The sequence below is a fragment of the Furipterus horrens genome, unplaced genomic scaffold, assembly GCF_987537825.1.
Source record: "Furipterus horrens unplaced genomic scaffold, mFurHor1.1.pri manual_scaffold_10, whole genome shotgun sequence".
Taxonomy (NCBI): Eukaryota; Metazoa; Chordata; class Mammalia; order Chiroptera; family Furipteridae; genus Furipterus; species Furipterus horrens.
In genome coordinates, this window is record NW_028327180.1 from 37,941,982 (window position 1) to 37,954,674 (window position 12,693).

At 57.2% G+C, this 12,693-nt stretch overlaps 1 protein-coding gene across 1 annotated transcript; it reads right to left on the reverse strand.

The window, feature by feature from the left end:
• Nucleotides 1-1,374: 1,374 nt before the first annotated feature.
• MKNK2 (MAPK interacting serine/threonine kinase 2) lies at nucleotides 1,375-12,452 on the reverse strand. Its single transcript, XM_090289214.1, has 13 exons — nucleotides 12,343-12,452; nucleotides 9,183-9,270; nucleotides 8,982-9,083; nucleotides 8,800-8,897; nucleotides 6,668-6,747; nucleotides 6,308-6,381; nucleotides 5,937-6,041; nucleotides 5,723-5,778; nucleotides 5,513-5,608; nucleotides 4,877-5,071; nucleotides 4,175-4,339; nucleotides 3,384-3,427; nucleotides 1,375-3,099 (listed from the first exon to the last, which is right to left on the reverse strand). The coding sequence occupies exons 1-13, from the start codon at nucleotides 12,391-12,393 to the stop codon at nucleotides 2,862-2,864; spliced, it is 1,392 nt and encodes a 463-aa protein (XP_090145340.1). The 5' UTR covers nucleotides 12,394-12,452; the 3' UTR covers nucleotides 1,375-2,861.
• Between the last annotated feature and the right edge of the window lie 241 nt (nucleotides 12,453-12,693).

The window sequence follows — 12,693 nt, forward strand, 5'->3', positions numbered from 1 at the left end:
CACACACATGTCAGGCCAGGCAAGGGAGAAGAGGAACCTGGGGAAACTGAGATGTGGTCTTCGGGGGCAGGGATGCCAGGAGACCAGGCTGGGGACATGGTCCTGGAGGGTGCTGGTGGTAGCCTGGCCAGGGGGTGGGTAGCTGTGGGGTCTCAGAGGAAGGGTCTAGGAGGTAGCTGAACAAATGGAGGGGGCAGGGGCAAGCTCAAGGGTTTCCTCCTGAAGGGCCAGATAGCAGGAGGGTGTGCCACCTGGTGCTTTCTAGGCAGGAAAGGGGTGATCTGCTGCACCTCACTATCATATGGGATCTTAGTGCCTATGCCTTCCCTGGTGTGCTTTCCCTCCCAACAGTCCAGAGTCCCCCTCTCTCTCATCCACTGTCAAGGCTGTCCCCAGGTGCTGATAGGTTACCTCACTATGCATGACATTTGTCACTTAGTCTACCAGGCCCCACCCTGAGCAGGCCTGTTATCCCTCATCAAGCTGGCTTTAAGGGTTACAATGGCTCACTGGGTCCTTCAGGCCCCAAGTCCACACTACACACGGTGGCTAGAACAGTCCTTCCAAAACTGACACCTGATCGGGTCACTACCCTGCTCACATCCCTTCCATGGTGTCCACCTAGGGGAAATGAAAACAAGCATCCACAAAGAAACATGTGCACGTGTCCACTGCAGCATGACTCATGGCAGCCAAAGTAGTAACATGGACAGATGAATAAACATAACACGGCCCATCCAGGTACTGGAATGTTACTCAGCCATGAAAAGGAGTCAGGCATTGGACCTTGCTAAAGTAGATGAACCTTGAAAACATGACAGTCAGTGAGAGAAGCCAGACACAAAAGGCTTCAGGGTTGAACACTGGATGAGCCACCTGGGAGCTGCCTGATCCCTACCACCACAGACCCTGCAGAGACAAGCCAACCCCACATGCCCTGTTCAAATTCCTATCAGCATCACTGTCAATGGTTTAGGGCCACTAGGTTTGGGGCAGCTTGTTATGCGGCAACAGAAAACCAGGACAAGTTTTTGAGTTTTATTAAATCCTTATAAAACAGAATACAAAATTCCGGCATTGACAGTTGGTGTCAAGGAAAACTTTTGAGCTGTATCAGTTTACCTGGTACAGTGGAGTTAAAGTGCTTGGATGTTTTTCCCCCACTTTTAAAAACTTGAGTTGTTTTGTCTCTTTATACATCTTAACATGGAAACACTGCCATTCCCCTTTCCCCCAGTGCCAGAGCAGCCTAGCAGCCTGGGGCTCTGGGACCCCTGCGCTCATTCACAGTAATTGTTCTGGCCAGTCCTCCAGGTTGCACTGTAGACGTGATGGAGGAGAAGAGGAAGTGGCTTTCCCATCTTTGAGAGAGAGAAAAAAAAAAAGGCTGCTCACAGCTCAGCTTTCCAGACTGAAGTGGCCACAGCACCTGTAGCCGGGCGAGGCCTCATTTCTTTCACAGAAAGGCAGAACCCCCAGTGTTGTGATGCATTCAATCACTGATGGGCAAGAAATGATGGAGGTAGGGGCAGCAGCCCCACCCTGGGGTCTTTGGAAAGGTCAGTCCACAGATTCAGGTGGGCAGAGATGGGCATTAGCCTGCAGACTGCAACAATTATACAAGATTTAGGGGAGGGAACAGTGTTTGAGCCCCCAACCCATGAGGCCCCCTGACATTCAAGTATTCTTTAAGAATAGGAAAGGGAAGTCAACTGATGTTCTTAAAAAACTAATGAAACAGGATGAAAAACTAGATGCCAGAGGGCTGTCCAGTTGGCTTGCCTGACAGACTCAACCAGAACCCATGCCAAGTTGCCCTGGTGAGGGCTGGGGGGCCACCCTGCTGGCAGAAGTACACATGTGCACAAAGGAAGAAGCTTGTATTGCATAGTGTTTCCCACCCAAGGACAAAGAAGGGTATCAGAGTCTCCCCAAGCCCAGCGGGTCATACGACATCTGACCTGGGTGTTGGGGTGGGATGGTTCCTGGGTGCCTGAGGGAGGCCATTTTCCTGAAGGTGGGCAGAGCAGGAATGCTGCCTTTGGGGGAGGGGGGGGGTTCAGCAGGACCCCTGGTCAGCCCTGGCTCCAGGGAGGGGAGGAGGCAGGATTCACACAGCTTCTATACCAACCCAAGGGTCAACAGGGGGCAGGATGTGGCCATGGTCAGACTGAACCCTGAGAAGGGGCACTTGGGTGCCTGGGATAAGGGGCTTTGTAGGACCCCCATGTTGGCTGACAGGTGCCAGTCCAGCCCTTCCCATTCCTCCAGTGGCTCACCCTCACAGACAGAGCCACCAGGAGTGGAGTCTAATAGGCAGCTTTTCACCCTGCCTGCCCACTCCCAGGACACCACTGGTCCCGAGTGCCTTTGGGGTGAAAGGAGGTGCAGGGTCAGTCCAGTCCTGAGAACACTGTAAGGGCTAGGGATGGGGAGGGGATGTGGGTATTCTGGGGCCCCCCAGCTCTGGAAGACAGCAAAGGTCCTCCTCTCCTGAGTCACATCGGGCAGGAGCCATGGGCACAGGGCCTTTCACAGTACAGGTGAGCGTGTGGGGCCAGGGTAGCAGGGCACGTGCAGCACACAAAGCCTCTGCTCTTCTCCCAGGGCACCTGTTTGCTTTTAACACCATTCAAAGGAAAAAATGTGGGAAGGGGACAGAAAAAAGAAAAAAAAAAAAGGAAAAACCCAACAGCAAAAACTTTATATAAAAAAGATACCCCCAGCTGAGTTGAGCAACTCAGAACCCATGGTGAGGGGGTGGGTAGTGCAGCCCGCTGGTCACTGGCTGGCAATAGCTTTAAAAAATCTTGAGATCTAATGGGGGGGGGGGGGCTATGTACAGAGGGAGGAGGGAGGGGTCACACATGGTCCCCAACTAGGACCACAGGGGCTGCCGACAGACTGCCTCGCTGCCGCCGCTGGGCCAACTTGGATTGGGATGGTGGGGACAGATGCAGGCAGCGTGAGGTAGGTCGGATGACCATGGGCTGGCCCTGCTCCACTTCCTCCAACTCGTCCTCCTCACGCTGGGCCAGCTGCCGGTTCATGGCGATGGCCTCGGCTGCGAAGGACGTGAGGTCTTTGGCACAGCTGTTCCTGGGGACAGGGTGAGGCAATCAACAGGAGGGGGAGGTGGTTGCCAGGTGCACCTCCTGCTTCTCTTTTAACCCCAGGATCTGTGCAGTGCTCTGGAAGAGGGGTATGGGCCCCAAGTCTCCCCAACCCTAGCCCAGGGCCTAATCCATCACTCAGTACAAGAATACCCAGTGCTTGGATGGCTTCCCCTATAACTTTTAAAACAATTTAACTTTTTAACACACAACCCCCCCTTGCATTAAGAGTTCCCCTCTCCGGGCCCTGAGACCCCATGCAGGCCTCACCTCTGCAGGACCATGGGCGTGGGCAGAGTGTTCTCCGGGGCGCACTGAGAGGAGACCAGAGAAGCAGGGTAAAGAATAGAGCTGGGCCCACCATCCCAGGTCCCCAGCTGGCTGTGACAAGAAGGGTTAAAGGGTACACCTGCCTGGAAGCTGAGGCAAGCTGGGGTGGAGGGGATGCTTCAGGAGCCCCAGGTGCCTGTGGTGGGGGCCAGCAGCTTCCCAGGCCTGCCTGCTCACCAGCCGCCAAACCTAATCAATCATTCCTAGCTCAGCCCCTCTCCCTTCTCAATCAGGGTGTCCTGATACTCCCACAAAAATTCACAGAGTCCTCGCCACTGGCCTGCCTTGAGTAGGTGGTCCTTGCTCACAATGGGGCCCTCTGCCCTGGTGGCCCTAGCTTGAATGACCACTGTCCAGGAGAAATGCCAGGCTCTTCTGGGGTCAAAAGGGACAGAACCTTGTCCAAGGCTGGCTGCCCACCCATTTGCCCCATGGCTGACCTTAGCTCTCTGCTCTGTGTCAGGCAGAAAGAGACCCCAAAGCTCCAGGGAACAGGCCAGGGATTTGCTGAGTAGCTCCCGCAGTCCCCATCCCAACCTGGCCAGAAGGCGGGGCAGATTTCCTAACTGTGCCTGGGACCCCAGAGGATGACTGTGACCAACACCCAGACCCATGCTGCAGCAAGGGGCTGACACTAGGCCCAGAGGGTTCTCCCACACTCATTCTGAATCACAACCCTGGACCACTGGAGGCTGGACAGAGGCAAACCCCCATGCCCGGCTGGCACTCACCCCCTGCACCCAGGGGTGCTGCAGGACCTGCGCAGCACTCAGCCTCTGCTTGGCATCGCGAACCAGCAGCTTCGAGATGAGATCTTTGGCAGCAAAGGAGATGTGGGCCCAGTCCTTCTCAGGAAACTCGTACTTGCCCTCTTGGATGCTTTCGAACAGCATGTTCTGGGGGAGCAAGCGAGGGAAGGATCAGCTGCAGCCACAAGGGACAAGGCCCAGGCCCTGACATCTGATGGGCAAGTCTGGACCCCAAGGGGACTGTGGCACTGTTGAGAGGCTCTGTCAGGGTTCCCAGGCCTGCCCTGTGGTCCAGGAAGCAGGTACAAGGACCCTGAACTGGCTACACAGACAACGTGGTGGAACTTAGGCTCAGGGTCCTGGGACTCTCAGGCCAAGGAAGGTGAAGAGACAAAGGTCTGGAGGTAGCTGGTCAGGAGAGCTGCCCTCCTGAGGGCTCCAGGACATGAATCCTGTGCCTCAAGCCCTGTACAGGAAACAGGAATCTGGTGACTCCCAACCATAGGGCTCACTCCACCTCAGCTACCTAAACAAACTGCTCTTTGCTGTAAGGCATGAAACCCAAAGAGCCTCAGGAAACCTAGGAAGGTCAGGTGAGCCTGTGGGTGTGGTCAGTGTTCAGGGGCAGGCCCTAAGAGTTACACAAGGGAATGGGTGGGGGCGCACAGCAGGTCCCTTGCGCACCTGGCAGGCTGGGCAGGCCTCACCACGGTCCCAACCACAGTCGCTGCCGCAGTGCCCCACGAAGGGTGGGTAGCCACTGAGCAGGATGTAGAGGATGACACCCAGGCTCCAGAGATCACAGCGCTTGTCGTAGATGCTTGCCTCCTCACTGAAGGCCTCCACCACCTCAGGGGCCATATACTCTGCAGAGCCACACTGCGGGAGCGGAAGGGGGCGTGTGTGACAACAGGACGCAGATGGGGAAGGAGGCAACCAACTGGGACTTCCCAGGGTACCGAGAGACGCAGAAACGCCCAGTCACCTGAGCCCGAGCCCGCTGTGAATGACAACCCTTTCTGACCAATCATAGGCTGACGATGGGTGCCAGCCCCGCCCCCATGACAGCAGCCCCGCCTTAATTCCCAACCCTACCCAATCAACAGGTGCTGAAAGCCCGCTCCTCCCTGCCCGACCACGGTCCCGCCCAGCACACTCAAAGGCCCAATCAGTGACTGTTGCTAAGGGAAAGCTAGAGTGCCAAGGCCCCAGCGCCGAGATGCTAGCTGCTCTGCACCTCAGCTTGGGGCAGGGTGCAGGCCCAGCTCCCCTCTTCACCTGCCCTGCTTCCCAGCCTGCCCCTGCCCCTGGGGCCCTCACCGGGGTTAGCAGCTCTGGGGTGGAGATTGGGGAGCAGTCTCCATTGAGTTTGATGCCACTGCCCAGGTCAAAGTCACAAATCTTCACCGGGGAGACCTGGGAGGGGGTTGGGAAGGGGCAGTGAGGTGGGGTTCTTGTCCAGCCTGCACAGGGCCCCATCTGCCCGGTCCCACAGGGAAGGCCATCCCCCACCCCCGCAGAACCCCTCACCTGGTTGGGGTGCTCACAAAGAATGTTTTCCGGCTTTAGGTCTCTGTGGGCGATGCCTGTGGGTAGAACCAGGAGGGAGAGTCAGTGGGTGGGGTGGGCATATCTTTCAGGAGTCCTGGGCAGGTGTGCTGGGGACAAGGCTGGACACCCACGGGACCTGGGAATCTACAGGCAGGATGGTAAGAAGTAGGTGACACTTAACAGACAACCCCACCTTTGTTGTGCAGGAAATCCAGGGCACTGGCCACGTCCTGCACCACCACGCTGGCCTCCAACTCGTTAAAATGTCGCCGCTTGTGAATGTGGCTCAGGATGGAGCCTGAGGCCGGGTCATGGAGAGAAAAAACCCTGTAAGGATCACCTGTGTCCCCAGGCCACTGCCCAGCACCCATTCCCACCTGGTAGGGAAGCCCCCACTCTGGTTTCCTTGGGTCCAAAGTCCTTGAGCCGAGGTGCTGTGTGTACAGGAAGCTCAGACCCCAAAAGCCCCCTCTGGTGTAAAGGACCCTTTAAAAGGTCTTCCGTGGTGGCCGAGCCCACAGCCCAATAGGACCTAGCTGGACATGTCTCCCAGGCCCCACGTACCGCCCCGCATCTTCTCGAACACCAGATAGAAGCGGTCCTCCTCCTCGAAGAACTCAATCAGCTCTAGAACATTCCTGAGGTGAGGGGGCAGGATAGGAATAAGAGTTCCTAAGGCCCTTGTGCATGTGCAGCCCAGAAAGGGCTCACCCTCCCTGCCTCCACCTGCCCACAGGAAGGCTGGGACTGGATCCACAGGCCTCCTTCTACCTCGCCCACCTTGAACTGCCTGCTTAACACTGGGTCCACCCACAGTGGCCTGCAACACAGTGGGGACTCTCTACATGCTTGCTTGGAGCAACCAGGCATTCAGGCCCATTCATATGCTAAAATATGGCTGGGGCTGAGGGTAAATCACATTACCTGTGTCCCTGGCACTGATACAGCATCTCCACCTCTCGAAAAACCCTACTCCGAATGTGGCCAGGCTGCTTTTCAATGATCTAAAACATGTGGGGGTGGGGAGACACAGCAGCTGGGTCAGCTTGACTTTCCAAAGCCCAAGGGGCCCCCACTAGAAACTTTCCCTGTGCCACGCCTGAAACTGTTAGAGCTTTAGATCTTTTTAGAGCTCTCCTACGGGGACCCAAAATTTGCCAGAAGTCAGAACTGCAGCATCAGCACAAGTAGTGGGGCAATGTGTTTCCCAGGCAGCACCAAGGGAGGAGTGAGGAGAACAGGAGGGCAGAGAAGAGCCAGGCCCTTTCCACTGCTGACCCTGACAAGCCTCAGGGATATATTTAGGACTAGGGGCCCCAGGAAAATACCTCTTCACAACATCAGGGTCCCTTGGACTGAGCAGCCTCCTATTCCTAACCAGGAGACCAGTGGCCATTGTGCTGGCTGCCAAACCACGCAGGGACTAGAGGGGCCTCAGGGCACCTGGCTGCCAGCCAAGCCATACCCACTTACCTCTGCACCAAGTCCTGCCTCCCCAGTTCCACACCAGTCTGAGCTGATGCCTGTGGTCCCATGAACCTGGGTGTTTCAGGCCAGCCCAGAGTGACCCCACTACCACCAGCAGACACAGCTTCCCAGACCCCAAAGCCTCAGGAAGCCAACCCACACTTCAGTTTCCAGCCCCATTTGGCACCCAGGAGCCCTAGTTCTAAGGACTAGAAGGTTCTTGGCCCACCCCCCCATATCCCCGCTTGGCCACCTTTGCTCACAGAGGTGGAGTCAGAAGGTGCCTTGGGTACCCTCTTGCTGGGTGGGTGGGCAGGCTATTTCACCACCCATGCCTGGAGCTCCCTGCCCACCACAGCAGCCTGAAGAAAGGGAATGTAATGTGTTTCACAAGCCAGGCTCCTGTACCAGACAGGCACAAAATCCACTGGCCTCCAAGGTCTGGGCCTAAGCGTTGGCCCACCTGTCTAGTGACAAACACACTTGTTCCAAAGAGAGGCAGAAAAAAAAGATTCCAGGGCTTCTTGAGACAAAGCCACCAGCCACATCATTCTGCACTAAACCAAACCTCATCCTGTCCCTTGAGAATCTGGCTAGGACACCACTTCACAGAGAAGACTAGTTTCTCAGAGGAGGGAGACAACTTTCTGGGAGGTCACACATAGTGTGACTAAGGCTACTCAACCCCTCTGAGTCTCAATTTCCCTATCTGTCATATAGTGACAGTAAGCCAGGCTGCCCAGCAGGCTCCTTAGAAGAAACGTGCTCAGAGATACACCGGTATACACAAAGTGCTCCATTCTAAGTGTTGGATTCTACCGCATCATTGCCCCATCCCTCCTTGGAGCTTCCAGGGAACAGGGACCACAGCCACCATTGTCACTGGACTTCCACCAGGGCCTGAAGCTTCTGGTCAGCCCTGCTTGCCAGGGAGCACCTGGCCTCCCTGCCTGGGCAGCCAGCCTCCTATAACCTCACCCAGCCCAAATGCAGAGTCATGAGAAGAGCCTGGAAGGTTTCTTGGAATGCAGGGTTCAATACTCTGGTCAGACAACAGAGGTCACAGGGACACAGGTCCCAGGCCATACCCTGGGTCAGAGGCCACATGGGGCACAAAGGAGGCTCTGCCATGGTCTCCCTGAATACTGAGCCCTCTGGGCCCTAAGTACAACATTACCTTTTAATCCTAGTAATCAATCCAGGGACACTTGTTTTCCCTGAGAATTAGCCTCAGGTAACCCAGCAGGCAAGCATCAGCTTTGATGAGAGTGCCCCACCCCCCAACTCTGCCCTCACCCCACTCTCAGTGGTTGCTCTGGCACCAAGTCTTCAGCCACCTGCATAAGAGGCTGGCCCTTCACAGTCACTTCCCACCTCTGCCTGGATTTGGGGACTCAGTACAGGCTGACCTGGATTCCTAGGGGTGGCCTGAGTCACTGACCCTGAGGCCATTTTTAGACACTGGTTTTCCCCAGTTGTGAGTCCAGAAGCTCATATGCCAGCTCCCTTCCTCCCACCACCCAGGTCAGCACCAGACCCTGGGCGCTCCTGGGGAGAGGTAAGGGGACAGGTGAGGGCATTGTGCTCACCTTGACAGCATACTCCTGGTTGGTGATGAGATTGATGCAGGTCTGCACACGGGCATGGGCACCCTCCCCAAGCACATCCTCCTGCAGCTGGTAGACATCTGGGGAGCATGGGTGGCAGTGAGAGCCGCCCTGGGCGGCCTAGTCAGATCCCTACTATCCCTGGCTCTGCCCACACCACTTACCTTCAAACCTGCCCGAGAAGCTGTCAGTTGCCCGGCACCGCTTCTTCTTCTTGCCCCTCTTCTTGGCATCTGGGATGTCGATGGGCTGGCTTGCGGGCATATCTGTACCAGGAGACCGTGATATGATGCCCACTTGGCTTCTGTGGCTCTCAGGCCCCACCCAGCCTTCACCCACAGTCCCCACTCTCTCAGGCTCCTCACCAGGGCGAGCTGGGCACTCCAGGCTGAAGTTAGTTTCCCCTGGGTGGGCTTGTTCTAAGGAGAAGGCCAGCTCGAAAGGATTCTGCCCCTGCAGGGGAGAAGAGGAGACAGCTCTCAGGCCCTGTTGCTGCCAGGGCTGTCCCACCACAGAGTGACCCAGCCCTGTGTACATAAATTAGCCTAGGGAGAGAATGCCTGGCTTTGCCTGACCATGAAGAACTAGACCTTTGCCCTGACTGGTGTGGCTCAGTGGATTGAGCACCAGCCAGAGAACTGAACGGTCACAGGTTCAGTTCCCAGTCAGGACACAAGCCTGGGTTGTGGGCTAGGACTCCACTGGGGGCGTGCGAGAGGCAACCATACATTGATGTTTCTCTCCCTTTTTTCTCTCCCTTCCCCTCTCTCTAGAAATAAAATATTTACCAAACAAACAAACAAAAACACTAGACCTTTTACCCCCAGCCCAGGGCCCTTGGGGCCACCAAGGAAGGGGTGCAAGTCACTGTGGGCACCTTGATTTGCTCATCTGCAGAATGGGGACACCTGGTTGGGGATCAAAGGCACAGAGCTGTAAGGGGTGATTTATCAGCTCTAGGGTGGGGCTCCCAGCTAGCTGCCCTGCCTGCTTTCCCACAGCCTCGTGGACTCAACCCTTCCTGTGTAACAGGGTGCTATCAACCTCCCTACCTTATGCTGCTCTCTCTCCTGTCCCACCATTTCCCCGCAGGCTCACACGAGAGGCATCCACTGGCTCCAGCATGAACACTGGGCCACCTCTGCATGGGCAACAGCTTGCACTGTCCCCAGATACCCCTAGGAGAGAGCCCCTCACACGCCTAGTGCCCAGCAAAGAAACCAGCCTTGTTGGGAAGGAGTCTGTTCAAGGTGGTCCCCAGGACTAGAGAGAGGGTACCAGACCCTGTCCAAGGAAAACAAGTAGCTGGGGACTGGAGAAATCACCTATGTGGCAAATAGAGGGCTGCTGGGATAAATGCCATTTCTGTAGAGCAGATGATCCTGAGGACTGACAGCCCCTCACATAAAGGCTGAGGCCTTCAATGCTGGGACACTGATACCTCGCCAATTTCCTTCAGGAGTTAAGTTTTAATCTACCTCCCAACATCCTGACGGACCAGGAGGTCAGGGCCCTGGTAGGCATGGAGGGAAGGGCCTGTAGATGCAATTGTGGTAATAGAGCTAATGCTGGATGGCCTGGGCCAAGTCACTGGCCCTCTTTGGGCCTTGTGACAGCTGGGGTTGGGGCTTTGGCATGAGGATCATCCAAAAGAGAAGGAACTCCAGGAGAATCCTAGGGAGACCCAGAGGGGCCCACTCTGCCAGGCCAGATTCCTACAGACAAGAAGCCCGGAAGCCAGGCCAGCTGCAGAGGGGGCAGGCAGAGGTCAGAGAGAGCAGCTGAATAACTGGCAGGCCCTCCCAGCCGCCCTACCAACTCTTCAGATAGTTGCTAGGAGGTGCAGGAGAAAAGGGAGGAAGGGAGCACCGTAGCCAGTCTGCTGATGCTCACCCACCAGCCCCTGCCCCTTCCCTTTGAGGAGCCTGGCCCCCATGGGGACTGCAATTAATACTCTGATAAGTCTCCGCCCTTCCACCTTAAGGAGGGGCCCCAGGGTAGCTGCAAAAAGGGGTGATTAGGATGGAGGGGATGATTAGGATGGGAGGAAGCTAACCCCAACAACCAAGTAAGGGTGCTAGGCCCCTAGGAGACCACAGGTCCCTTCACCACTCCTATACGTCTATCCTAGCTCCCAACTCAGAAGAGCTGGACCCTGGAGAGCCACCTCAAAGACAAGATTGCCTGTCCAGTGTCCCTACTCCCCTTCATAAGACTCTCACAGTCCCTCAGCACAGGGCACAGAGCTTTTGGGTGGCCTGAAAAGGCCAGCCTTCAGGCCTAGCAGTGTAGGCGGGCCAGGCCCAGGGCTGGCTGTGGGCCTCCAGTCAGCAGGCCTTGGCAGGAGGTGGCTGGAACCATCCAGAAAGTTTGAGTATGCTTTGACCACAGAGCTGGCCCTGCCCACTGACCGTGTCTCAGCTCAGACCCAGCCTCAGGAGTTAACAGACCACCGCCAGTGAGATCTTGCACCCACCTCTCTCCCTTCCACCCAGCGCCAGCCACTTGGACACGCCAAGGCTGTCACTATCCTGTGGGGGGATGACGTGCGTATGTGCGGGGTGGGGCACTGGCAGGCAACACTGGCCGGACAGGCCTGGGAATTCTAACCCAAACACTCTAGGCTGGCTCCTCCCACCCCGGTGTCTGGCTTGCCTGTACACACACACACACACACACACACACAGACACACACACACACACACACACACACACACACACACACACACACACACACACACACACACACACACACACACACACACACACACACACACACACACACACACACACACACACACACACACACAGGTCCTGCCTCCTCTACAGGGCAACAGGTTCCTGCCCAAAGAGGCTCAGGAAAGCCATTACATAACTCGGCAGGTGGGGTGGGGTGGCAGCTGACATCACTGCGTCCCCTGGGCCAGGCCCTTTCGGGCCCCTGCTCAGCACCTGCCAAATCCTACCCCCGCCTCCCAGACTTGCTCTGAGACCAACACTCCGAAGCCTTGGGGCCACCGGAGAAACTTCCCGCTCCAACAGGAAATACTGCTTGGGCTTGGGGTGTCTGGGAGGTGCAGGGCTTGGGTGGGGGCATCCAATCCACTACACCATTCCGCAGACCACCTAGGAGGGCATGTGTGGGAAGGGTGGGCCTGCAGTCCTGCCTGGGGCTCTTGGACGAAGGACCCCACAGACCTCACGGCGCTGGCGACAGGACTGTCGCCTGCTGACGCCCTACCCAGCTGGGGCTTGCAGAAGACACACAACCAAGGGTCCCCAAAGGCAGGGGCCCTTGGCCAGCCTAGAGTTCCTAAAGGAAAGATCCTAGAGGCCCCAAGGCGCATGAGACTAGACTGTTGGCCGCTGACTCCTCCACCGGTGCACAGACGGCCGGGGCAGTCCCAGGGCCCAAGTCGGGGGCGGACAGGAACCCAGGGAATCCTGAGGGCGAGCACCTAGCCCCTCCCACCGGCCACTCAGGTGGCCAAGCCCGGAGCGCCCCCAAACCAACAAGGCCCTCACCTTGAACGAACGATGGAAGCCCTGAAGTTCGGCTGTTTTCTTCTGCACCATTTTCTGTCCGGGCCCCGCCAGCGGGGGAGGGGACGCCGGGCCCGGTGGGCGGCCCGTGGGCGGGGGGCGGCTGGGTAAGGGTCCCTGAAGGCCGGAGCAGACAAAGGAGGGTGTGAGGGGCGCACCGGGAGCCCAAGGCTGGGAAGCGAGGTTCCGCGGGACCCGATCCCCGCGCCCGGATCGCGGGTAGGCAGGGCTGGGGTCGCAGGGCCGCACTCACCGGGGTCAGGCTCGGGCCGGGGCCGCAGTTCCTTCGCCGCCGCCGCTGCCCGAGACGCGCAGCCCGGATTCCGCTGCGCG

What these genes read in the sequence shown, in the direction of transcription:
- MKNK2 (XM_090289214.1), bottom strand. Translation starts at nt 12,393, where the DNA reads ATGGTGCAGAAGAAAACAGCCGAACTTCAGGGCTTCCATCGTTCGTTC. An exon ending in GGAGTGCCCAGCTCGCCCTG is followed by an intron (nt 9,084 to 9,182) that starts GTGAGGAGCCTG and finishes CTCCTGGTACAG; the next exon opens with ATATGCCCGCAAGCCAGCCC. An exon ending in AGCACCCCTGGGTGCAGGGG is followed by an intron (nt 3,428 to 4,174) that starts GTGAGTGCCAGC and finishes GTCTCCTCTCAG; the next exon opens with TGCGCCCCGGAGAACACTCT.